At 37.0% G+C, this 24,964-nt stretch overlaps 1 protein-coding gene across 11 annotated transcripts in view; it reads left to right on the top strand.

Moving 5' to 3' along the window:
* KCNMA1 (potassium calcium-activated channel subfamily M alpha 1) overlaps positions 1–24,964 on the top strand; it is a 423,839-nt gene that overhangs the window by 331,333 nt on the left and 67,542 nt on the right. For 2 of the 11 annotated variants that reach the window (XM_063405917.1, XM_063405918.1), the window contains one exon: positions 1,950–2,123. The exons of the other annotated variants lie outside the window; for them this stretch is intronic. In XM_063405917.1, coding sequence (XP_063261987.1) covers positions 1,950–2,123 — 174 coding nt within the window. The remainder of the gene's footprint in view (positions 1–1,949; positions 2,124–24,964) is intronic. 11 annotated transcript variants of the gene reach the window in all.

Below are 24,964 nucleotides of genomic sequence, written 5' to 3'. Positions count from 1 at the left end.
CAGCAAAATGGGCCTGGTTTTTTTCCTCACCTACTGTTAGTGTGTCTCACAAATGCCCTTTATTTTTCTTTCATTTCCTTAAAAAATAAGAAAGTAGGCATACTGGAAAGACTGTCACACTTTTGGTATCTTATATCACTTTTCTTTTGCTGTCCAACTTTTCAACTTTGAAGAATGTGTTGGGAAGAGTTAGACAGAGGGAAAACATGGGAAAATGCTGTTTTGAATTTTCTGTGTAGTTTGAATGTGTATGCATCAAAAGCTGCAGTGGAAACCTTCTCACTAAAAGCCAAGCTCTGAGGAATGATGTACTATGCAATGAACAAGCCTGATGCTGCATGATGAATTTCTGAACAGCTGTAAGATAACTCTACTAGGACGCTAAGAGAACATGGCATTAGTCATGTGAGCAAAGTTTTAGAGGAATGGAGTCGCTGCTGAAGAGATCACTCATTCATCTCCCTCAATGCCTGTTTTCCACAATCATAATGTTACCCTTGCTTGACAAGTATACTGTATGGCAAGCCATCAAGGCCTTAGAACAGGACTTGACCCATTTGAGTGATTTCAATCCCTCTTTCCTGGTGACTGTGGGATTAAGAAACTGGAAAAAAAAATTCTTTTAAATTTAATGTCATTACCATAATGCAAAAAAGACATCCTAAACTGAAGGTACAGGCCAGAGAAACATTACCTTTTTTCTGCATTTGCTTTTAAGGTTTTGTTTTTGCCTGTCAATGTTGTTTTGTTTTTAGTATAATTGAGTCAGTTCAATCTAAACCATTACCAAAAGTTGGTTCAGTGAAACATGTGAAACAATCTAAATGGCCTTTGGATTTCTTGAGATGCAAACATATCTGATTCGGATGACATAAAAAAATCCAGAATGGTAATTATACATGCTTTTATAAAATAGGATACTCTGTATTTCTAGAAATAACATAACAAGGACATTCAGTTGACTAAAAGATAAAGATGTTCTATCTAACCTGGCACTTGTTTTGGAGCTAACACCTTATTCTACATTCAGTTATTTTGTTCTTGATTGACTTCTGAATCCAGAGCAGAAACCATGCTAATGATTGGTTCAGCATGTTTCAGTGGATCAATGCTCTGTGTGCTTTTGGTGATGCCTTATTTGTGAACTGATCTTAATGTCGAGCATATTTACCATTTTTAGTTTTGTCTCTTATATGGGCAAATTTTGGTATTCTGTCAAGAGTTAATTTGAATTCCTGAAGATACAATGTAAGCAAAATTAATCTTTTGGAAAATCTTATTAATATTCTGTAACTCTTTAATAATGTGTGATTAATTGCAGTAAAGGAGTTCCTTGGCACAGTTTAATACAGAGAAATTATTATAATATAATATAAGATATTATAAGACTAAATGTATTTATATATATGTATATATATGTGTGCGTATGTATAATGTGTGTATGAGCGTGTGTATGTAAGAATATATGTGTGTGTGTTTCTGTGTGTGTATACATACATATATATATTTATATATAAAGAAATCTCTGATTTCTACAGTTAACAAGATAGGCCAAAAATATCTCCTGGACTAGCAATTTTTGTTTTCATTTTAACCCAATGGTATTAATTGTGCCAAGGGAAAAGCATATTCTCAGTATTCTGTGCTTTTACTGTGTTCTATTTTGATCCAAACACTTGACTGTGAACAGTAATTTTTCCCCATGACTGCGGTCACCCTCTAAGACTGAACAGAACTAAAGAGCTATTAATCTTTTGCCCTACTTTTAATGTACAGCCAAAGTGTTATCAATAATCTCATTGCATTTTTTTTTCCTGGGTCAAGACTGTTAACATTAACTAAGGCCTGTATTAAATCCCTTAAATTACCTTCCAGCTGCCTTGTTATATATATAACCTTGCCATTAACCTGCTGCTCTTCCTCTCCTCCCATCCAACACATGGTTATAGCCAAGATGTCCATCTACAAGAGAATGAGACTGGCATGTTGTTTTGATTGCGGACGCTCTGAGCGTGACTGCTCTTGCATGTCAGGCAGTGTACATAGTAACATGGACACCCTTGAGAGAGCCTTCCCACTTTCTTCTGTCTCTGTTAATGATTGCTCCACCAGTTTACGTGCCTGTAAGTTTTAACACCAACACATGCTGTTCCATGTCTGTGGTGTCTGTGGTATCATCCCTGTCTTGTGTCGTGCATTGTAGTTCTGTGAGTTTTACTGGGCTGATGCTTTTTTTTAAAAATCAACCCCAGATTTGATTACAGCTCTGTATTTATATTTCTGTTTTCATTTTTAATGCAAAAAAAATGTAAATCTTTATTTGCTTTGTGTGCTCTTTATGAAGCATCCTCTTGCAATAGCCTGTAGGACCTTAGTAGGGCAGTGTGGTGACATCTTTTTCTGTTTAATTCAGATAATACAAATTGTCATTAATTAAGCAATAAGTGCTTCAGTGGAGGACCAGACCTGTGTCTAAATCTGTGATTGGTGCCAAGTGGGTAGCTTTAATAATGCTGGCACTAGAGCACCATACAATGGGAGTGAAAAAACATACAGGATAAAATGTAGGAGCTGAATTGCAGTAGCTGAAATTCTATTCTGTGCTGCTGCTTTTATCTTTAGTTTTGTTTGTAACTCTTCATTCTCAGTAAGGCAGGATCTTCCATCTGATACTGAACTGTTTGAACTTTTTGTAGTGCCTTTATGGGAAAACTAGGCTGATGCAAATAAATGGTACAAACCTTTTGAAATTGAATGTAGGATTTGTTCCATAGGACAGTAACATTCTGGAATGTGCCCTGAAAGCTCTTTTGAAAGATCAGAGTTGAGAGGGAGAAGACAGAGAACCTAGAACAATTCTGGATGGCCATTAATTCTTCGGACAAGCTGTAGGGATTCCAAAGCTTGGATTGTCAGTGTGATGTCAACAACTGAGGAAAAATTTTAAATGGCTTTTTGTTTGTTTGTTTCATTTTCTTGTCCTCTGTAGTCATTCTTAACAGGTAAAACTATGTCTTGGGACAGAAGCTGTTTTCCTTTCCCTACCCAAATGTCAAAGAAAAGCTATAAAATTATTCAGATACAGCTATGAGAATAGATTGGAGTTTTGATCAGGAAGCATGTCGATTTTCTAATGCAAGTCATTGTGGACAAAAGTGCCTTCTGCTTTGAAGACTATAATGTAGTTTTTAAATTATGCACCTGGTTGTCTTTTGGTGCCATATATATTGCAGTATGTAGTACAAGTGGTGAATGATTTTGCTTTAACTCTGTTGATTTATGAACTTTTTTTCCAGTCACAAATATAACAATCCTATAATTGTTACATTTCTTTTTTTCTGAAGACCATAGTAATGAGAAGTATTCTAATAGGACTTAGAGATTTTATCAAAAAACAATCTCTCTCTATCTGTGTATAAGCACTCTGAACTTCCTAGCTATCTGCTTGCTTGCAACTCATGTGTCACCATGAGTGGTTCCTAGTTTTAAGTCCTGTTGTGAATCACGGGAGGTTTTATCCTTTAACAAGACTTTTATCAGGGTAAAATGTGGCAAAACATATTTTGTTAAGAAAAGTGAACAAGAAACCTTCCTGTGCTGAGAATTGCAGCAGGCAGGTTCTTTGTGCAGTGTAACAGCCTCAGTAACACCATGCCTGGTGGAGTTTGTACAAGTACAGACTAGTACAGAGAGTCTGTGGCTGGGTCCTGGCACTGGTGTTAACAGCAACCAGATTAGGATAAATGAATATGTCCCCTGCAAGTGGGTAAAATTTCTGCCATTAGCACTGTTTGGCAAGGAAAGAAAAACTAATTTGTAGGTTTACCATAGCTTTCAAGTCCACTTAAGACTCTACAGAGGCAGATAAAGTAAACATTTTTGATTGTGTTGCCTGCTGAGCCAAAACCCTCCACAATAATGGTATTATTTCCAACAAAAGCTTTTTGGGAAACATGTTAGAGCTATGTTTTATTTTGAAGGATAAGTGATATTGACAGCTTTGAGGATTTTTAGCATCCTGTACTTCAAGGGCCTTTCCCCCCTTTCATCACTCCATCGAATCAAAAGAGATCTCTGTCTTCCCCTTGTGAGTGAGACTAGTCACCTTTGACTGTTAATAATAAGTACAAAAATCAATACCAATTCACACCCTTTGCAAAGCAGCATAAGCCTTTCTTTTCCAATTAATATATATATATGCACGCAAGGTTGCACTGGCAGGGCTGCAGTAGAAATCAGTGTGTTTTCTTTGCAGTGCACAGGGGTTGGACAATGCCCATCTTGACAGAGCTAGTTAGCTCAAAGAATGGTGGGCAGAGTCAGCTTTTCATTAAATATGAGCAGATGTGAAATGTAGAGTGTTTGACAATTAGAAATGGCAGCAGCAGGGCCCCAGAATCAAAGTGAGGTCAGATTGGTGGATCAGATTACCTCTCTTACATTCTTTAGTTGTTCTGAAAATCATTTTAAATTAGTGTCAGTGGAGCCATGATGGGTTTTGCCCTTTGTCTTTTATGCTACGACTGTATTGTTTCCCCAGACACTCATTAAAGGTCATTATACTATTACAGGGCTTGCTTTGGTCGTGGTGCCCCAGTTGAGTTGGTTTGCTTCTACAGTTGCTTAATGTACTTCATTCTTTATTTATTTCCTTTTTTTAAAACTTTTGATTATAAAAGTGGGCTTTTTTTCCAAGGTAAATATAATCAAAGACCATTGTATGAAGCTTCTGGAAACAATGAGTAGTTTTCATAAGAATTAGTGCTGTTTCTAAAAATTGGATGTTGAGTAAAAGATATCAATTTACATATTCAGTGGTGTACACAGGATTTAATCTTCTAATTGTATAATCTGCAGAGAAAGTAACACTTGCAGTGTATTTTCCACTGTGAATGAATCTCTCTGTTATTATATTGTTTCTACTTTCAGCAAATGAAAATCATATTTTGATTAAGTATAATTACATTAAAAGAGCTTTTGAGTTTAGAGGCTGTTTTCTGGAAAAAATACATATAATTCTTCTAAATATAAGGAAAGAGAATTTTAAGTCTTTTTTTTTGTCTACATTTTTCAGGTTTAGCTGTATTTGGTAGATTGCTACGTGAATAGCAAATGGTCCAAGTATTTTTTGCATTGGAGTCTCAAGTCAATTAGAGGGAAGAGAGGCACTTAGCTACTGAAAAACCTGGGGTGGTTTATACAATGAAATTATGTTATTAACAAGTGTGCTGTTTCTGCTTAGGTCTGTGCCAAGTCTTGGGGGGTGCCATTCAAATGATTAATTGACACAGACAGAATCTTAACCTGAACCATTTAATTTCTGTGTTTCTCCGTCACCATATGGCTGTGCTTCTCAGGAACATGAAAAGTTCATGTTCCTTAAGGAAACCTTTCCTAAAGTTGTTGCTGCACCCACTGCCATGGGAATATAAGTTTTCAAGGATATTCTTGATATTAGGCCCAGACATACCTAATTCAGCTTGTAAGAGAACATGCTTTGGCATGCTCTGGTAGTTCTGAGGAGCTTTATGGGAAGACTTTTGCTTTGGTGGATATCAGGGATCTCTGGAGACAAAAGACAAGAATAATTATTACTCTATTTTGAATTCAGGGTTCAGCCCAGACTCTTAGACATCTTACATGGAAAGACCATGCTAAGACAAGTTGGAAAAAGCTTAACTTTTGGAAGAAGCAAAGCATGTATCTACCTGGGTGCCAGACCCAGTTTAAAGCCAGATATTCCATATAGTATTCTAGTGTCAGCACATGTTTTGTATGTGAGAAAACATGTGCTAACAGAAAAGTTAGCTGCTGAATCTTCTTTAAGGAACATTCTGCAAAGTTAGGTGAACATTTTGGGTACCAAGGTTGGTAAACTGTGCTGAAGCTGTAACTGGTGATGTGACCTTAGAAAGTTAGGCCAAAAAAAGCTCCAGCTTCTTCACTGACCTGTGACTTCAGACTCTGCCTGTGTGAGTTTACAACTGAAAAAGCCCAATTCTATGCTGAGAGTTGACATGATATATAATTTACTGATTTATCCAAGGAGATGGATGCATAATGAACACAGACATTGGTCAGTGTATCTAAAACTCAGCAGTTGTATAACTATGCTTGGACTTTTCTAAATGAGTTGACAATTATTAAGTCCCAGGTTCCTGAAATACTGGCTGAAAAGCCAGCATACTCTATTTCTCCTAGAATGCAAGAGAGCATCCTCTGCTTTCTAAAGAGGATGTATCCTCTGCTGTTCTAACCTGCTACTTCTCTAGCTGTGCTGTAGTAGCCAAGACCAGAAGAGCTAGTTGCTGTCATGCATGAGCTGAGGTGCAGGAAGGGCAGGTATGGGACCTGTCAGGAGACAATTTCAGTGCTAGAATTTCCTGTTCACCCTTTAGCAACAATGGGTTTCCTTTCACAGGATGTGTATACCACCTGGTGGTAGCTAGAGACTATGAGATGCTCAATCCACCTATGAATATCATCACATTTACATTATATTTGTAATGCTCTGATTATGACAAGGTGGGATAGTACCACTGCTCTCTCCCTCTACGCACTTTTTCTGAGCTGTGAGACTTCTGCAGTGGCCACAGGAGGGAAGTAGATCTGTTTGCTTTGAAAATCTTACTTTTGCATGTGCTGCATAAATCCTTTCTCTTTTATATAACCCACTGACCTCTGTGTGGTTACACTGTCTCATCTTTGTCCTGCACAGAGCCAGTAGTATGCTTTTGATGTTTTGACGAAGAAGAGATTGAAGGAATAAACAAGCTATTGGGTCCTGGAAATGAAAACAATTGGGAGAAGAAGGACTAATGCTCTCCTTTCTAAATGACATAAGGTCCTAAACAAGTGATTATAATCAGATTGTTTGTTTTTCACTTCTGTTGAATGACCCCACCTCAGTATACTGGACCATGAGAGAGCACCATGTTGTATAGTCTAAGTTGGTGGTTTTTTTTTTTTTAAATGAGATTAATGAAAATGGAACATTAGAATGAGACAGTGCCAGATAAATTCTTGATAATTCAAAGGCACGGAGAATATAAATAATAAGCCCGTGAAAGGAACTGTTGCTGAAATACTGATTTATGTAAAACTAGTTCTAGATATTGTCCTTTTAGGGTGACAGATTTTTGCTCCAGTTACGTTGGTTTCCATGCCTTCACTGATGTATTCCTGAGAACTGACATGACTATGATGTTTCTTCTAAATACCTCTACAAGACTGTTTCCCCTTTCCAAATACTGAAAATAATGTAAAAATGGCTATCTGTGTTTATTTTAGTTGCCAGTTTTTAGGAAAGGATATCATTTTAGATAACTCAGTTAAGATACAAGTCCAGAACAACTGGAAAAGAAATCAGGCATATACATCTTAACAGTGGCTGATGGGGAATGAAGGGAATCACCTTCCTTAGCCATCTTCTGAGAATGAACCACTGTTGAGAAACCTGGTATTGCTGAAACTGGACAGTGGGTTTTTAAAGCCTATAAAACCAGATAATGGAACAATTGAAAAAAAAAATCCCACAGTGCTATTTTATAGAGGATCCTATGATGTAGCCCCTGTCATGAAGTCAAAGTTTGTACGTGCTGGACATCTCCATGTCTGCAGCCAGCTCCATAGCCTGGTACTGGCAAATCAGAAGCCAGACACTATGAGATCTGCTTTACTGGGACTGGAAATTACTCTTCTACTTTCAGGCAATCTGCAATTCTGCATAATGTACTTTCTTTGCATCTTCTTCTCCTTGTGGCAATCACCCAAAGATGCATGCAGGTGTTTCCACTAAAGAAGATGGGATGAATTGACTCAATGATTGCAATCACAGTCTTAACTAGCATTCAAGAATGGGTTGCTGGAACAGTGGTTTTGCTGAGCCAACCCTTTGTCTGCCTTTCTTGCCCTCCTGACATCTAGCCCTCCAGGTGATCCCCTCCCTGATCTAACTGGACTTCTGTCTGTAGTGATGAAAGTCAGATAGAAGCAGTGATCAGAATGGGCTGGTGTATGCCCACATGAGACTCCAGTTATCTGTTGCATCACTTTCTTCACATATATGAATGCACTGTGACTTTTGTGTTTCCTCTTCAAAAACTGAAGAGACAACATTAATTACAAAGGGAGGACAAGTGACATGAAACAATAGGTATTTTGCAATAGGTGACTTCAACTGTGCAGTTAGGCTCTAAGACAAAAAAATTATTGTTATTGTTCTGTACTTTAATAGAACCTAAGTGCTGCTAAATTATTTAAGCTTCTTTTGGGCATGGTATGAGCATATAGGTGAATACCAAGATGCAGAAATGCAGTATTAGAAAAAAACCAGAACGATTGCTCCAAACTAACCTATTCTCAGAAGGTATAATGGTAAAAATGAGACAGTCTGGCTCATTGCTAGATAATGTAAATAATGAGGCATGCACTTTTTCGGGTTTTATGATGCAGCATATACGCCTGTGTTGATGAGAGTGAGCTCTGCCCAACTTGTGATGTCTGTAACAAGGAGATGAACTCTCACATCACCATGGGGAGGAGGCACTGCTAAGTTTAGCAGTGAAACCTTTGAAGAATTGGGATAGTGGGGGAAGGAAAGATCAAGAAGTCTGTATTTAATTCCTTTAGGCCTTTATGTTGAGTGGTGATTCTTGCCAGGGTCACAGGAAAGGACTGGTGAGTGGCTTGCTTTTATGGGTACAAGCTAGGAGAGGATGCTGTCTGCATCCTGTGGAGTGAATTTAGCAGAGGGTCTTATGCAAGGTGACATGGAAATTATGTTTGCATTTTTAGTTCCTGAGTGTGGCTGGTTGTCATGAAACTCACCATGACAGTTTCTTACCACCAGGCAGCAGATTCTTCCTGTTACCTCCTTGGTGTGGGACAGATGCTGGCCGGTTAGGTCTCCTTCTCTACTGCTTTCGAGCTATTTCAAGCGACAGATGCCAGAGCTGGCTCGGTTTCAGCTTGAGCATTTCTGTCATAGCCCTGCCTTGAGCCCAAATTCTGACCTTTACTATATGAAGTAAAGTATTTATGAGCAAGCAGTGGCTTGATCCAGAGCAGGCTTAGAGCAAATGTCAAGTGTCAAGTCAGTCTCCTGCCTCCTTATACCACCTGCATTAGGAACCTGGATTAGACCCTAGACTACAGCATTGACTGCCTTAGGCTTTATGTGTCGGGAGCGACATAACTTATTAACAAAGAGTTATTAAATTTTTATCAGTTTTATAACGCAATGTAAATGCCTTCTATGAATCTATATTGTATTCATTATCATTTAAAACGTTAATTAAGTCAAAGTTGCATTTAATTTAGTTCTAAATGTGCCTTTGGGAGGAAGCTTTTTAAAACAGCTGCAGGATTGAGAAGCTCGTTGATGCTGGGAAGTTGTTAGTGCCATTTTTCAGGGTAGGTCCCCCAAATTGATTGCCGTTCCAACTCTTAGCTAGTTTGTGTAGATGTTATTAGGCAAGGTCTCAAATTAATACTGAAACAACAACAACAGAAAACTGTCAGCTCATGCTAATCACAGAGACACTATGATATGTTGTAATTCATGTTCTTTTCCAATTATTTCAAAACCAAAAATTTTGATATGTAAATCCTGTACATATCATACTCTTGTTATAACATATTTTCTTTTATGTCATTATTCTTTGGCTCCTTTTATAATCCAAGGAAAATACATGTTCACCAACTTGGAATATTTCCCCTCAGATTGGGAGAAAAAGAAATCTTCTGTCTTATATCTTACACATTTCATGTAATCTGGAGCTATTGTAATATATAGAAGGAGGTTCTCAATGAAGTATACAACATACTACAATATAGTTTCACCATAAAAAGTGGAATTTAATTTAGTGTAAACCTCCCTAGAATGAAAGCCTTTGCTTTATGTATAGCAGTGTTTTTGCTTTTGATGCATTCTAAAAAACAGGAGAAATATGGAAAAAAAATCAGTAGATCCATCATCTGGTTATTCCATGAGATCCCTAGCATATTTAATATGTGCATACCTTTAATCAGTTTTGTAGAGACATTAGCAGTCACTAATATAAATACTATGTGGCTCAGAACTGGAAGCAGAGGCAGCCAACTTATTTCTTGTCTAGGCTAGGAAAATCTGTTGAATTAGAGCAAGAGTTCTTCAGATTTTACTAGGATCAGTGTAGGTCCAGGAGAGTGGATCAGCCCGAAGGCTGGAAGTCAGAAGCAACTTTCATGACAATTTTTCTTGGTCTTTGTATGTTCTACTGAGTACCTAGAACCTTCTGAAGTATTTGTGTATGCCAGAAAAGACAGCCTCGTGAATTATTTATGTTCTGCATGAAAAGAGGAGATTGTTGTCATATAACTCCATATGTGTTTCTTGAAGTGCCACAAGAGAAGCGCTCATGCTGTGTTGTGTCTTTGGTTGAGGTTATAGTAGACAGGAGAGGGTTGGACACAACACATGAGGAAAAATTTTAATTTATTTTTAAGAAATCATAAATACATTTATTTCAGTATGTGAGTTAAAATAGGTTAAAGTTTAGTCATCCTTTCACTGTTTGAGACTATTCATCAGCTTCTTTTAGCATCTTCTTAAATTATACAGTGATATATCTTTCCTTATATTGAATGCTGTAATTCTGTGATTCACTTGTTATCAAAGATTTTAGGAAGCATAATGTGTGCTACCTCACAGACATGCTTCACTGATACTGATCAGATCTTGTTAGCACAGCACAAATGTTCTCGAAAGGAAGGGTGGAGAAGGCATTATTACTGTGTAAGATGTGTCCAGTGTTATCTGGTCAAACACTCCTGTGTGCATTTCAGTTTGACTGGAAATTTTACCTAGGCAAATGGGAAACAAAAGTGCCACAAGGCAAAGATCCTAATCTTGACTGTGCCACTGACTTTCTACATGACTATTGTTGTTCTTCCTCTCAAAGAATGAAAATACTGCCTTGTCAATCTATTATACTGGATTACATTTTGTGCTGAGAAGTGCTTTGAGATCTTTACATTTTGAAGTCCTAAATATAAGCCTGAATGTCCTTATGACATAGGTATTCGCCTTTGGAGGCCAATATTCAGATTTTCTGATCTTTGCTTAAGTGTGTAGATCCACAGCAAGAGCAAGAGGAGAATGAAATGGGGTACAAGACAGAAAGAAGGTGTGGGGAAATTACCATAACTGTCTTGCTGCTGTCTAATTTAGAGAGTTTTAGAAAGGGTATACTATATGAGAGGGCAGGAGTAACTTGAGTTTATCTGCATCAGTAGAGAAGTATCTCTCCTGCCATTTTTTTTGCATAATCTGAAGCTTTTAGGTGCTTCTGAACTTCAATTAGAATGCAGACCTTGTTTACTATGAGGAACTGCTGAAGGAAATCCAAAAATTCATTGCATCTTTGATCTTTGTCATGCAATTTCCTTTGTTTGTTCTTGCATCAAGGATTTTTCTTGCACTACGCATGTTCCTTTCTCCGTTCCCATGTTCCTGACATTGTCTCCACTCTCTCACTCCATGGTGCCCTATGTTCCCTGACACATCATGTCTCACAGTGTGGAGAGAGATTTTACATCACCCTGTGCTATAGAGGAACACTGGCAACAGGAAATGGAGGCTCTGTTTTTGAGCAAACTCTTGCCCGGAGGAACCGGCAGGTGTGCTGTCTAAAAATGGACATAGTTTAGTCTAAAACTAACCCCACTTCTCTCAGGTGATCCCTTATGGGGTTGGTCATTAAGGAAAAATAGCAGCTTGACACATGCACAGTAATTTATAGGTCAAGATAAATGTTTGCCTAGCTGGTAAAGTTTTGTTGGCAGATAGGACAAAGATTCTTCTTGAAGAGAATAAAAACAATTGCAAGTTTTGAGCCTAATGAATGATGCTTATTCCTGTTCCATGAGCAATATGTGGTAAATCCATAGGTGCAAACTGACAGCATATTTCCTTAGCAGACATTTGTCCAAAGATACTTTTTTTCTTTTATTCATGCTTTACCTCTATTAGAATTATTCCTGATCTACCAGATCATGCAAGGACTTGCCAGATTCTCTGTGATCAGTCAATCACAGGATGGGTGGCGGCAAGGAAGTGATACAGTATTTAATTAGAATTGCAGGGTATGAAAATGACTATAATTCACACAATGAGACAGCAGAAGGATGAGAAGAAGTGAGATGCACTGCTGAATAGGCAGGATGCACTTTTCTGGCTTCCACTACATACTGTCTTTTCCAACATATGGGACATGTTTCCCAAATATTTCGTTGACCTGCTGATATTTCTCATCAATAATGGACTCCTAACCATTCTTGTATCTTGTCTTGTTTTTGACAAGAAACACTGTTTTTTTCTTGGTTCTGAACAAAGCCAATAAGCTTTCCAATGTGTAAAACATAGTTGGCAAACTCTTGATACTAAGAGTGTTTGAGCTTTTGGTGTTCCACAGAAAAAAAGTATTTTTCCCTGTTGTGTGAGGTTGCACATTTTAAGAGTTCTACTGATGTTAAATTTTAATTTTTGGGAAATGATGTTTTGTATAAATTGAGACATGAAAGTATAGTTTTTGTTTAATTTTATGAACAAAATTCTGCAAAGAATTAAATCAGTTTTCATTTACAAAAGATCTAAATTTTTCAATAGTTCTTAAGAGATGGATTTTTTTTTCCACCAAAACTTGTGTTGTATAGAAGTTATTCAGGGAAAAATAAATAAATAGATAAATACATATATGAATAATTAAATATATTTTGATTATTTATATTCAAGGGTCTCCCTGCGCTGAGTAACACGATATACCTTACTGATTTTTTCCTTCAGACAAAGGATAAAAGATGAGAAGACAGTAGGGCTGGGACAGATGTCAGTCTCAGCAAAAATTCTGTAGTGATAATCATGGTGTAAAAATTGCAGAGCCTGGAGTCAGTAATGTGATCCTCACTATTTGTCAGGATCCTTCCATACAAGGAGTCCAGCGTTCAGGCATCTCACACTTTGGAGAGTTCTGTGACTCAGCAGAAGCCCTTGGTTATGTTTGGAAGAGCAGTAAGTAAACAAACAATTTGCAGTGCCAGGGAAGACTCAAGCCAAGAATCCAATCACATAGTCTGGACTAGACTCATCTTACATCAGTGTGAAATTCTGTAAGAGCGGGGATTGACATTCTTCTAACTCACTGACACCAGATCCTTCTGCATGTTAATTTATGAAGTATGAATTCTGTGCCCTGTCTGCACTTCAGTATGATATTATCCTATGGTTATGGCGTTCTTAGAACTCCCTATGCCTGAATTTGCCTCTTTCAAGCATAGGATTATTTAAATTTTTGTTTCAGATCTCCCCTATTACCACTACCGTAGGTAGTTTTTTATTAAAGCATGATCTGTGGAGAACTTTCTGCCTTTCTGGTTTCTGTGAATAATGCTTGAAAATACTATCTCCTACTTCAATGAAAGGGCCTACTCTGTTTTTGGATTCAGGATTTCTAGTGTTAGCTTGTCTAGCAGCTGATCAAACTTTAAACGGTTTTTTGATTGGCTGATTGAGTCTGTGAATGCTGCAGTTCATTCATCCACAGTTTTACTGGTACTTCCATAGCTAAATAGCAATATTCTTGTATAGCATTTTAAATGGTAGCATGAGGGCATGCCAGAATCATATCTTTAAGTTTGTACATTTGGCCTCAATACTCAAGCCCCACATACTGCTCAGGAAACATCCTGAAATTGTCCCTTGTGTCTCACAGATTTCCTCAACAGTATCCTTGAGTTCTGCCCATGAGGAATATAAAATATGTCAAAATAGGCATTTGGTTTTAATCTGCCTTTAGCATATGAGTCTTTTATGTGCCCTCTTCTTTCTTCTCAAACGGGACAAAATAAAACCCTCAGAGGTAAAGCTCCAAGCAATTTGATTTTGGAAGATGACTTTCTTGACAGCTGTCAGTGTCCCCTGAGCGTAGGATTTCTGGATGCTTTCAGTATCTGACTCTCAAAACATCTGGCAGCAACAGTATTTCCAAATATATTGGCATCCTGTGGCATTTGTGTTTGATGTAGTTTCTTTTAGGGTAGTAACTGACCTGTAAATCTTATGAAATTTTATGTATCAATTCTTTCTTTGTTGGAGAGAGTTCCTCAGCTCCAGGTGATTGTACAGTTTATTGTGAATTTGTTGTGATAATACAGCAGAAATCCTGGCAGTTCAGTGGTTGCCTGCAGAATCTTATTTCCTTTTTTTAATTTTTTTTTTATTTTATTTTTTAATTTTTTTTATTTTTTTATTTTTTAATTTTATCAGTCTTCTCTCTTCCTTGTCATGCTACCTACTTTGAAAATGGACATCACCTCTATTTAATTTTATACTCATAGTGTGGGAATGATTTTTGTGCTGAGCACATCAAGTGTTCCAAAATCACACAACTAAGAAACCTGCTGATTCAATACCTTGACAATCCTCTCTCCAAAATTCTCCATTGCCTTTTTTCCTCTCCTCTTGATTCACTGCAGTGTGTGAGCACTGAGGGTGCTCTGTTGGGCTCCCTTCTCATTCTTTGGTGATGCCTATATTCTCATCCAGGTTTGCTTAATGAATCCAGAAGTACCAAGCACAATGCAGTTGGCTTTGATGAACTTTCTTTCTCAAGCTGTTCCTCATCATGGATTGTGATCGTTCCGATCCTTGTCATGAAAGAAGCAAGGCTGGCATCTCCCTGTACCTTAAGTATCAAAGTAAAAACTAAAAGGACAAAACACATGTAATTTGGGGGGCTTTTTAAACGTGGGTATTAGATTAGTTAGGTAGATTCGGTATTATTTGCTTTCTTTCCCTGTTACTAGTCTGCTTAATTTTGTGCCATTATAGTTGGTCTTACATGAAGTGAATGGATATGGCATGCTTTCCCCTCCCACAGTACTTCAGAAGACTTGAACCCTAGCTGCTGCAGACATTTCAATCTTATCAGTGAAGTAGGATTTTTTAGTAATAGGGAAATTATCAGAGAGATTTCATTACAGTATTTTCTTTTATTTTACGTGGAGGTATTTTAAGCTGATTCAAGTTGTGTTTGAAAAATGTGATCCTTGCTATATACATCCACCTTTTTGAGTATTGCTTCTATTAGAAATCAAAATGATCATGTAAGTAACATTGTTATTAGTTGTCATCACTGGGTTTCTTAGCTTATGCTTTATTTTCCACCCTTATGGGGTGGATTGCCAGCCCTTGCTTCCCACAGCAATCGGTTTCAGCCAGTCTGCTGTGAGCCTTTTGCAGAGATAGTTTTGGGGTTTTTTGTTATTATTGTGCTCTTTTACTTCCTTTTTTTTTTTTTTTTTGCCAGTATTGACCTGGAAATTATGTACTATACTTCCCTAAATTTCCATAGCAATTGATTATATTCCATATCCATTTTTGATATCACTACTTCTGCTATTGTTTTATAGATTTAATCCTAGTTCTTTATATCTTGGTTGTGTTTATATCAGTAGATTTAACAAGTGGTATTGGTTTTATAGATGCATTTGTTCAGAGCAAGACAAAAAGCTTCACAAGAATGGAGTACGTTGTGGAATACACTGAAGTAGGGATCACTTAGAAAAAAATACTCATTTCTTAGTGTTATAAAGAGTATTTAACTGTGTATCTGTAAGTAATAAAACCTGCATGTGTGACAATAGCCTTTTAATAAAACAGGTTCAATCTATTTGATTAATTTTAATGTTTACCCTGTGACTTACAGTACTATAGGCAAAATAATTTCTTTTTTAACATTTCTTCTTTTTATGAAAGTCATGATTCAGCTAATAGAGTACTGTTAAATTGCAAACAATCTGCTAAAAATCTCTTCTGGTAACAACATTTCTGTGTATAAGAACAGCTGAAATACTGCTCTGTATTGGAGCAGTGGATTTGAAGACAGAACAGCACTGGGTCTCGAAACTCCCTGTAACCAGCAGGTGGTGGTGCTGGCTTACAAATCAGTAGTGGCTGAGAAGCCTGCAAGAACTTCATTATGTATTGCTTTGCTAAGGAAACAATTTAAAAAAAAAATATTTCAGATGGCTCTTTTAAATAGTTTACATTTTTTCCATGAAGGTGTTTACAGTGTAAGCACTTGTCTCTAGAACCTGTGTCTGTGTAAATAGGCATAGCATTTGTACTTTACATATGAAATGATATGATGGCCACACAAGTAACAGTAGTGTGAACATCTCCATCCCAGAGGAATATTACAGCTAACTCTGAAAGAATACTGGGGATCACTGAGCCTGATCCTATGAAAATGTAGTAAATAGAAGTTTTTCCACTGATGTGGGTGAAAACTGAGTATGACTAAAGATAAGAAAGCCAGAGTTAAATGTTAATATTTCAGTTCCTCTTGTTCAGAGACACAGACATTTCTGCACCCTTTTTTTTTTCAAAGATAAACACAAGCCAAAAGAAATTCAATGGTATCAAATTTTACAGAGTAAAAAGATATGAATGAAACCCCAATTTATTGGTCAGACATTAACCACCAAGTTAAAAAAAGAAACAGCCTCAGCCAAATCCTCTCAAGTGTGTTTTCAAAAGTAAGGCAAGTCATGGGGAAGCAGAGGAAGAATTGAAAAAAAAATACAGAAAATCTTAGAATCTAGGAATACAATCACCTGGATTTATAAGAAGTGTAGGAAAATCTTTATTTCATTGTGGTATTGGCAGGGACCTAGTCTGTCTTCTTGTAATGAGCAAGGTAGATGAAATTTAATTTCAGTTTGAAACTTTAAGATACGCAGCTTGGAATTACCCTGAAAAAATATATTTTTAAGATGTTAAGATAAATTGGCACTTCTAAATGGAAAACATAAGTAATAATCCTAAATAGGTTTCTGCAGGATGAAATCTACATTTCCCAGTGTTCACAGGAAGGAAACAGTTGCAGCGAGACTGAGCTGAAATTTGTGGAGTCCTGCTCCAAAGGCATGGAAATACTGCTTTTCTGTGCACTGAAATACTCTTCCTGACAAACACAGTCTATGCTGTAAATACAAGATTTCTAATCCCAAGGAGCAGAGCAATCACCAAGGACTCCTGTGCTTGCTTTTCCTCTTAGTTTCTTCAAGGCATTGTATATTTTTCTCTGAATTTAATGGAGCTGAGGGAGTGTAAACAGTAAAGTGATCATAGGCACAATGATGAGTGGCCTTTCAAATTTAGATTTTTTTTTAATAGTAGCTTATTTTTTGTCCACGAATAGAACTTCACTTTTCTGCAGTGACTGATCAGATTGTGAGTGTGTTTGGTCACAAAGGGGAAACTTCCTTACCTTTGTAAAAACAAGACAGATTCCTCCTAAGTTTAGCAGAACTGCATAACTACAGTGTGCCCTTGCTAGTGTTGCAAGTTGTTGCTCTGTGTCCCTCGTAGCTGGTGTCAAAATCCTCTTTGAGGCAATAGGACAAAGGACAGCACACTTTGGGTTGCTGTGCATCGAAACAAGGATGGTCTATGACAATGCACAGAACATAACAATTTGCTCTGTGTTGCTACTCCTAAAGAATGTCCCAAAGATGTGCCTTTTGGCTTTACGTGTCATGCCTTGGGGAACTGTCAAAGGGCTGCTCATAAGGAAATTAGTGTCCTTTAATTGACACTATTTTTGTAAGGAAGGAAAATAAAAACAGAAATAAAACTGATGTTACAGTTATTCAGTGTTAGAGGCACACTTTTGTGTCTAATTAAAAACCAAACAAACCACCAAACACTAATAACAATACACTCTTATCACATATGAATATAGTATATTTTTATGGAATGTATTCCAAATGTACTTTTCAAACAGAAATAGCTACATCACAGTCTTACACCTGCTGGATCTGAGAAAATTAGAGATTAACAGCCACGATTTCAGATTATTTGGTCACTTGAGATCTAGCAAGATATATGAGTAAGAAAATCCTTTAAAATAGAATTGACTGCAAGTGAGCCACCCAAGGCTGTGTAACCCAAGATCAGTGGTAAAACTAAATCCCAGCCAGGAGATTCCCAGTGCTCTGGTTGTAGCCATGGGATCATCAGTCTGTTAAAATGTTAACATGTGGCTTTGAGCAATCCTTTTGTACTTTGCTTTGCTAGAGACAACAGCTGGAGCTCCAAAACTGTAGTTCATAGCTGCTTGTGACTTGGTAGGAAACACAGGGTCTGAATAGGTTTTTTTTTGATACATGGGGTAACGTTTTCTGTAGCTCCTCCTCTGTGTTCAGAGCAGAACACCTTGTTATAATGAAGTAACATAATTGAAATTTTAACTCAGCATATTTACACCTGCCATGCTGATGAGAATCTTTGACTTTCCTTATTCTCTGAAGTGCACTCTCAAAAGACAAAGTCAATTGCCTTCACTCTGATATTTTTCTGGAAAACTGACCCCTTTGAAAACAGACCAGGTTCTAAGTTCTACAGTTTAGGCACATCTCTCAATTTCTTCGCCCTTTCCCCAAACAAATGTTGTCCAAATAGTATTCTGTATGGATATGGTGTGTGGAGAAGTCACTTGGACAAACAGGAGGGAGTGAACAGGAGGGAAAAAAAGTCCACTGCTGCTTTGCTTTTTTTTTAACTTTTCTTTTGACAGCTTTCCTATAATAGTATAATGACTTGAATAAACAATTACAGAGTGAATCATAATTTGAAAAGGCAATGGAGAATGAAGACTAAAAATCAAGAAAAATATATGAGGGAATACTAAAATTTGACTTAGAAAAGATGTTCAAGGTTCAGTGGACCTATGACTTAGTCTAAATATAAATTAGGATTTGATTAGGAATTGAAATAGCTTTTTTTCTACTCTGCAAACTTGGCAGGGGAAAGAGAAGATGTTTGTTATGTACAAATCGTGTCCTATTGTCTATATACCTCTCTATTGGAACAAGAAACCAGATCCATGAAATCAGAAGCCTCTCTCCTCAAAATCGCACACTCCAGTGTGTATAAAATGCTGTGTATATGGGAAAGGCTTGCTTCTCAATTCTAACAGCATGTATACATGAGGTATGAACAGCTCCTGATCTAAAGTCCACTGAAGTCAGCGTGAATGTTTTCTCTGATGTTAGCGGACTTTGGATCAATCACAGTTTGGACAGTCTTAAACCACTTTTTTGCTTGCTGAAGTCATAGTAACAGAGAAGTGATGATAATTGACACAGTATTCATAAAAGTTATGTTCTTGAATTAAACTGGAGGAGCAAAGAAAAAAAATCACATTTCTCTGGTAACCTTAGGGAGTTGCTCGACCCTTAAAAATAAGTACAAATAGTGTAAACCTGTACGCCAGACCAAATTTTCAAGTTGTATGCTTTCTGGGTTTCCAAACTCTTTTGTAGTCTATTTTTCATTCTATATACAAGTTACTCTAAAAGATGAGGAACTTAAAGTTTTTATTGATTTCACTGACTATCAGAGCAGCCATCTTAAATTAATAACAGGATCCGACATGGCAAGATTCCACGATTGCTATTAACTGTCTTTTTTACAGCATTCAAGGAAAAGCAAAGATGAGGAATATATCCATGGCTGAGTTTCAGTTCTTTATGTGGGAGAAGAATTAAGACTGAAAGACCATGTATTATTAAACAAAATTTAAGTATTGGATGTTAATAGAAAAAAAAAAGGAAAAAAGAAAAAAGTAGTAGACACAATGCATTTGTTTTGAAATTTTATGTGCCTTTAGCTAAAAGGTGCAAGCATGGGACAAAAAGAGGGTAGAAAAGAAAAGAAATATTTCTTGATCTGCAATTTCAAAGAGAGTGTCTCATGTAAGGACCATTCAGTATTTGCAAAATGTTCTGATGATGCGTTCTTGACATTTTTGGATCTTGATGTTTTATCTACTTCAAGTGGCACAAACTGCAACTAGAAGTCAGCCTCACCTGCTTTTCTAATGGTGCTAGTGTGTAGAGATAAGCAGGGTATATTTTTGTATGAAGAAAACAGGATGAAATGCATTTCCCTGAGTTTGCAATGCACGTGGAAACAAAAGCAGCAATCCTATTTCATTGGAATTACCATTTCAGACACCAAGCAAACGCTGCTCCGCAGATTCTAAAATTAACATTCTTGTATCTCATCAAGCACCATTATATTGTAGTTTCTAGTCAATGATTTCATTGCATCTGTTGCCACAAAAAAAATCAAGTAAATTTGCAAAATAAATGGTTCATTGGCATAAAATGATTTTTAGAGGATGAATAATGTGGGGTGTTTTTTCCCCCCAACAAATAAGAAATATTTTGATTAAATCATATTTCAATACTATGCTAACTTCCAACCCCAACTGATTTGGCACATTTTCTTTTTTGAAGCTACCTTTGATAAGAAATGCATTACAAACTCATCAGTTTAGCTTCCTGTTAACAAAGAGACAGCAGCCGTCTGGATTATTCTAGATCCGCAGTGAAACTGCCACACTATGTATGCTCAAACTAAAGCTGTGCAAGTTTGACAAGGGGCAGATGAATCCAGGAGTTATTGTGCAGGGGTTTAAGTCTATGCGGCAGCTGACGGTTGAAATAATCATCTATACATCGCTCTGAGCTAGCTGGGGAAAGGTTGAAGCTGTATATTTTCAACATATCTAGCCTAATGGTTAATCTGTTGTCTTGTACAGGGGGTGCTGGGTGGAATCACAGCAATAGCTGACAGTTTGGAGGAATTGCTGTGGGTATTTTCAGTTGCCTGATTCACAAAGTGGTAGGTAGCAAAAAGTCTAAACAAGCTTGTCATTGAATGAGGCAAGTCATGCTCACTGTCACTCCCATCAAAAGATCTCTGGTAGCCAAAAGCTCAATAAACATATTGATTAGTAATAGAGGGCTGCAGATTCTCTTCATCCCCCCACCCCATGAAAGCTGAGCCAGGTTGCAGAGTGGTGACTGCTCCTTTGGAGGTCAGCTTGGAAGCTGTTCAGGAGAAAGACATCAGTTAAGTTGGGGGAACAAATAAAATATTTCTTCAAACCAAGATAGTTTAACTGTTAGAAACACCCTCTGTATTTCTAGTGCTGGATCTGACATATCTTCAGAGTGACATGGCATTACTCGCTACAGAGATTAAGGGGGTGCAGTATGAATTAGACTGAAACAAAAATGAAGTATCTGCAAGTGACAGCTCTGGCTGATGGCTGACTATGAAGGAAAACACTGTGCTAGTGTCTGGCGAAAAACAGTGCTGAAAGCCTAGCAGCTGATAGAGATGGGGGAGGAAAGGAGCACTGGGTATCAGTGGTGGTTGTTTAGAATGTCTGGTTTTGGTCAGGATATTTTTTCTCCGTTAAAACACATTTTCATCTTCCCTTCCAGGCAAATCATGCTGAAGCCAGTTTCAGCCATTTTGTTGAAAGCACTGTACTGGTATTCTGCCTTGTTACATTTAAATTAAAGCTCAGCCCAGTTTTAAGTTATGGCAAGTGTATGCTCACAAGGAATAAATAGAGATTGCCACAGGCATTACTTTAACTACATTTGTTGTTTTAAAAATGTTCAGGGAGTTGCAGATTGCAATTCAAATTATCTTCATTATAATAAATAAAATGTATAGAAATAGAAACAGGCATGATTCCCTAACGCAGTCTGTAGGCAAGTGTATATTCATTGAGCTTGAAAGGGAGGTCCTGAGGGTGGGGGTAAGGAATAGGAATATATGCAACTTCAAAATACCTTTACAATCACATTAATAGATCACATTTTATACATATTATTTTTTATCTCTCTAATGGTGACAGGCTTCTTGGGCAAATTCTGTACAGCACTTATTAAAAGTAGGAAGTGTTCACCCAGGGTGCAATTAGAAAATACTACTTAAAATGGAATTTCTTATCCTTACTCTACTTTTATCCGGTTCCTTATCCTGTTGCCATTCCAAAAAGTAGTTTATAATTTGCTCTCAAAATGGCTCTCAAAATAGTCTTAGGTAATAATAATGCCTTATGGATACATGACATTGTACTGAACAGTTCTAAGGAACTTTGGCAGCATAAACAATGCAGGCCTGTGACCGTTTGCTTTGGAAATAAGGTCATATGTCATACTACATAAGAAGAAATTAATCTAACTATGACTAGAAGAATAGTCCTGTTTTAGTAGACTTGGTGGTGCTAAACTCATCCCAGACTTAGAAGGGAACCCTAGATTTGGAGGTTGTGATTTGATGTTGCACAGTGGCACGACAAATTACCCCAAACCAGACAGCTTGATTGCCAGACCTAGTGAAGCAGTGACAATATGTAAGGATGTATTTAGTGCTGTATAATTAAGAGCAATCTTTGTTTCCCAAATATGTTTTCTGTGGAAATCAGCCTACATAATAGTGCAAGAACCCAATAGGATTTTAAAGAAATTATTAATGAAAATCAACTGTCTTTGCTGAACAGGGGGATGCTCCGTAAGTGGTTTATGTTCTGCACACTGTGGTCTGTATCTGCTGAAGTTGGGCTGTGTTTCTCACCCAGTTGTACAGTACTACTTAATCCAGAAGCTCTGTGCTTGTTCGGGGTGTATCCTCACAGCCCCCATGTGTGTGGCACAAAGTGCACCTACAGCTTGACTGGCTATTTACACTGAGTAACTGGCTTTACTCTTCTGTGGTAAAAAATATATGTAATTTTAGAAGGAATGGAGAAAAGGATGATTATCTCTACCAAAGAGAGGTCATTTAGATATTATTCTGTAATCCTTACTTTTGAAGATTGAGTAAAAAGACGTGAACCATAAACTATTGGCATAAGAAAGTAAGTTGTCATATGTACAAAGAATTTCATCACCAATCTGCTGTGGGACTTTTTCCACTTTGATCTGAGCTCTTGTCTGAGGCAGGAAGCTAGAAGTCATGAGATGAAACCAGTAGTTAGAACTTTTAAATCTAGAATAATTTGATCCCCAAAAATTGGCAACTTATGCCCATGCTCACTAACAGTACCTGTCCACACTGTTGGAAGTAGCTTAGGTTTCAAGCAGCTCGGTCTGCCTTCCTGCTGAGCAAGGTTGTGTGGTGCTATTAAATGTGGTGCCAAGCTCCAGATATGAAGCCATACCAAAAGACAAGTTCTGACACATGCTGTGCCACTGCAAGCACAAAATCTTGGGAAAGCTTGAATTTGGCTGCGTGCAATATGCCATAAGACATGTACTGCTGTGGAAGGTTAGTGCTTAATACTCAGGTCTGGTATCTGAAACCATCACTTTTGAGCTCTAGAAGAGACTGTAAAAAGATTATGGTATTTCTTAAACAACTTGATTGGAGGGTCGATAAACTTAATAGATTCTGGTCTTTTTCCATTGCATGTGAAGCTACTTTGATACAGGATGTGGATTTTTAAAGATTATTTCCAATATTACTATCTGCACTACTTTAAAAATAGAACTGAGTTGATGCATATCAAGGCCTTCAAATACATGCCTGACCAGTGACATGTGTAGGGAGATAGATATCTGCAGATATATTTTATCATCTGAAAATTATTTTACTTGGAGGAAAATCAAAAGTAGAAGTACAAAATTTGATAAGAAACTCAGTAATTCTGAGGTAAAATTGATAATTTTCAAGTAGTGTATTCAATATTTTATACAGTATATTTTATTTTTGTGGCAGTATTACTAATCAAAGATATATGCTCTCCTCTGATCATTTAAAATATATGTGAACTCTGGTGAGTAGGCATTATTATTATTATTATTTTTCAAATGTTACTTCTATTAGTAAAAGCCAGAATAACATTGTAAATTAGACTCTAGTTCTTTTCTCACTAATTTTTCTATCTACCTCAGTCAGAATAGTAGCAAGCCATCAAAAGGTCACTGAATTGGAATGGGTGCTTTGTCACCAACCAGTTCAACCTTGTTAAAAAGTACCTTCAAATGACTCTTGTAATTCCTATACATTTAGCTTTTCCTGGAGAGAGACAGATTTTGTGCTTGAAGAAAAATGGCAAGCATGGGAAGGCTATTTTCTTCTCTTTCCTGTTACCAGATGGTGTTTCTAGCTGGTGGTAAACTAAACAAAGATCCCAAAAAAACGTGCTGACCTCCTCAAATATTTTGCCTCTACACTCTGCTCAGTGTTCTCCATTGAATCTTTAAGGCAATTGAAACATGGAAATAATGCTGCAATTTTATCGGTCCACCAACTACTCCTGCCTAAACTTCTTACTTCATTATACATAACCAAATATAATGTCTTAGTGGCTCAGTTATGTACCTTCTCCTCTATGCTATACTCATTCAGAATGAAACAAGCATTAGGACAAGACCTTTATTGTGTATTTTTACCAGAAAAACGTTTGTTGTTGGTTTTTACTGAGGGTGCCATTTGTTAGAGGTATTATTAGGGAGGGGTTGGTATTTAAATAGCCTTGATACATTATCAGTGGAAGACAAAGAATCACAGTTTTATACTAAATCCATATTTAGAAAATTGAATTTCTTAACTTTCTTTTCAGAGGTACTATATATGACCTCCTGAAATTTACAGTATGAAGCACTGTTGAATACTCAACAACTTTTATGTGGGTTCTTTAAAATCAGTTTAGTTCCATAAGTATGCTTGCACAATTTTGAAGTGGTGACCTTATGTTTTCTATGATTCCTTATTTATTTTAATAGCAGCAGAGTGCTTTACCTCCCCTGTCATTTTCAGTAGTTTCAAAGAAATAAACATCCTCCACAGATAGTAAATCTCAAAGCCCTTATCAACATGGGGGAATAAGTATTACCTCAGGCATACTTACCCTAGGATGGGATTATTGCTTAAAGCTGATAATATTGTTGAATAATCCTTTTATAAGTATTCTTTTATAAAGAGTCATTTTTAGAGGGGGAAAAAACTAAAAAAACAACGTAAGAAAGCTGCAGGTATAAACCTTTATTTCTGCTGTTGGAACTGATACTTTAAGCTTTAATGTCTGTATTTCCACATAATATCAAAATT

The sequence above is a fragment of the Prinia subflava genome, chromosome 9 (assembly GCF_021018805.1).
Source record: "Prinia subflava isolate CZ2003 ecotype Zambia chromosome 9, Cam_Psub_1.2, whole genome shotgun sequence".
Taxonomy (NCBI): domain Eukaryota; kingdom Metazoa; phylum Chordata; class Aves; order Passeriformes; family Cisticolidae; genus Prinia; species Prinia subflava.
The sequence above is the reverse complement of the archived record's forward strand: the minus strand, read 5'-3'. Positions and strand labels throughout refer to the sequence as shown.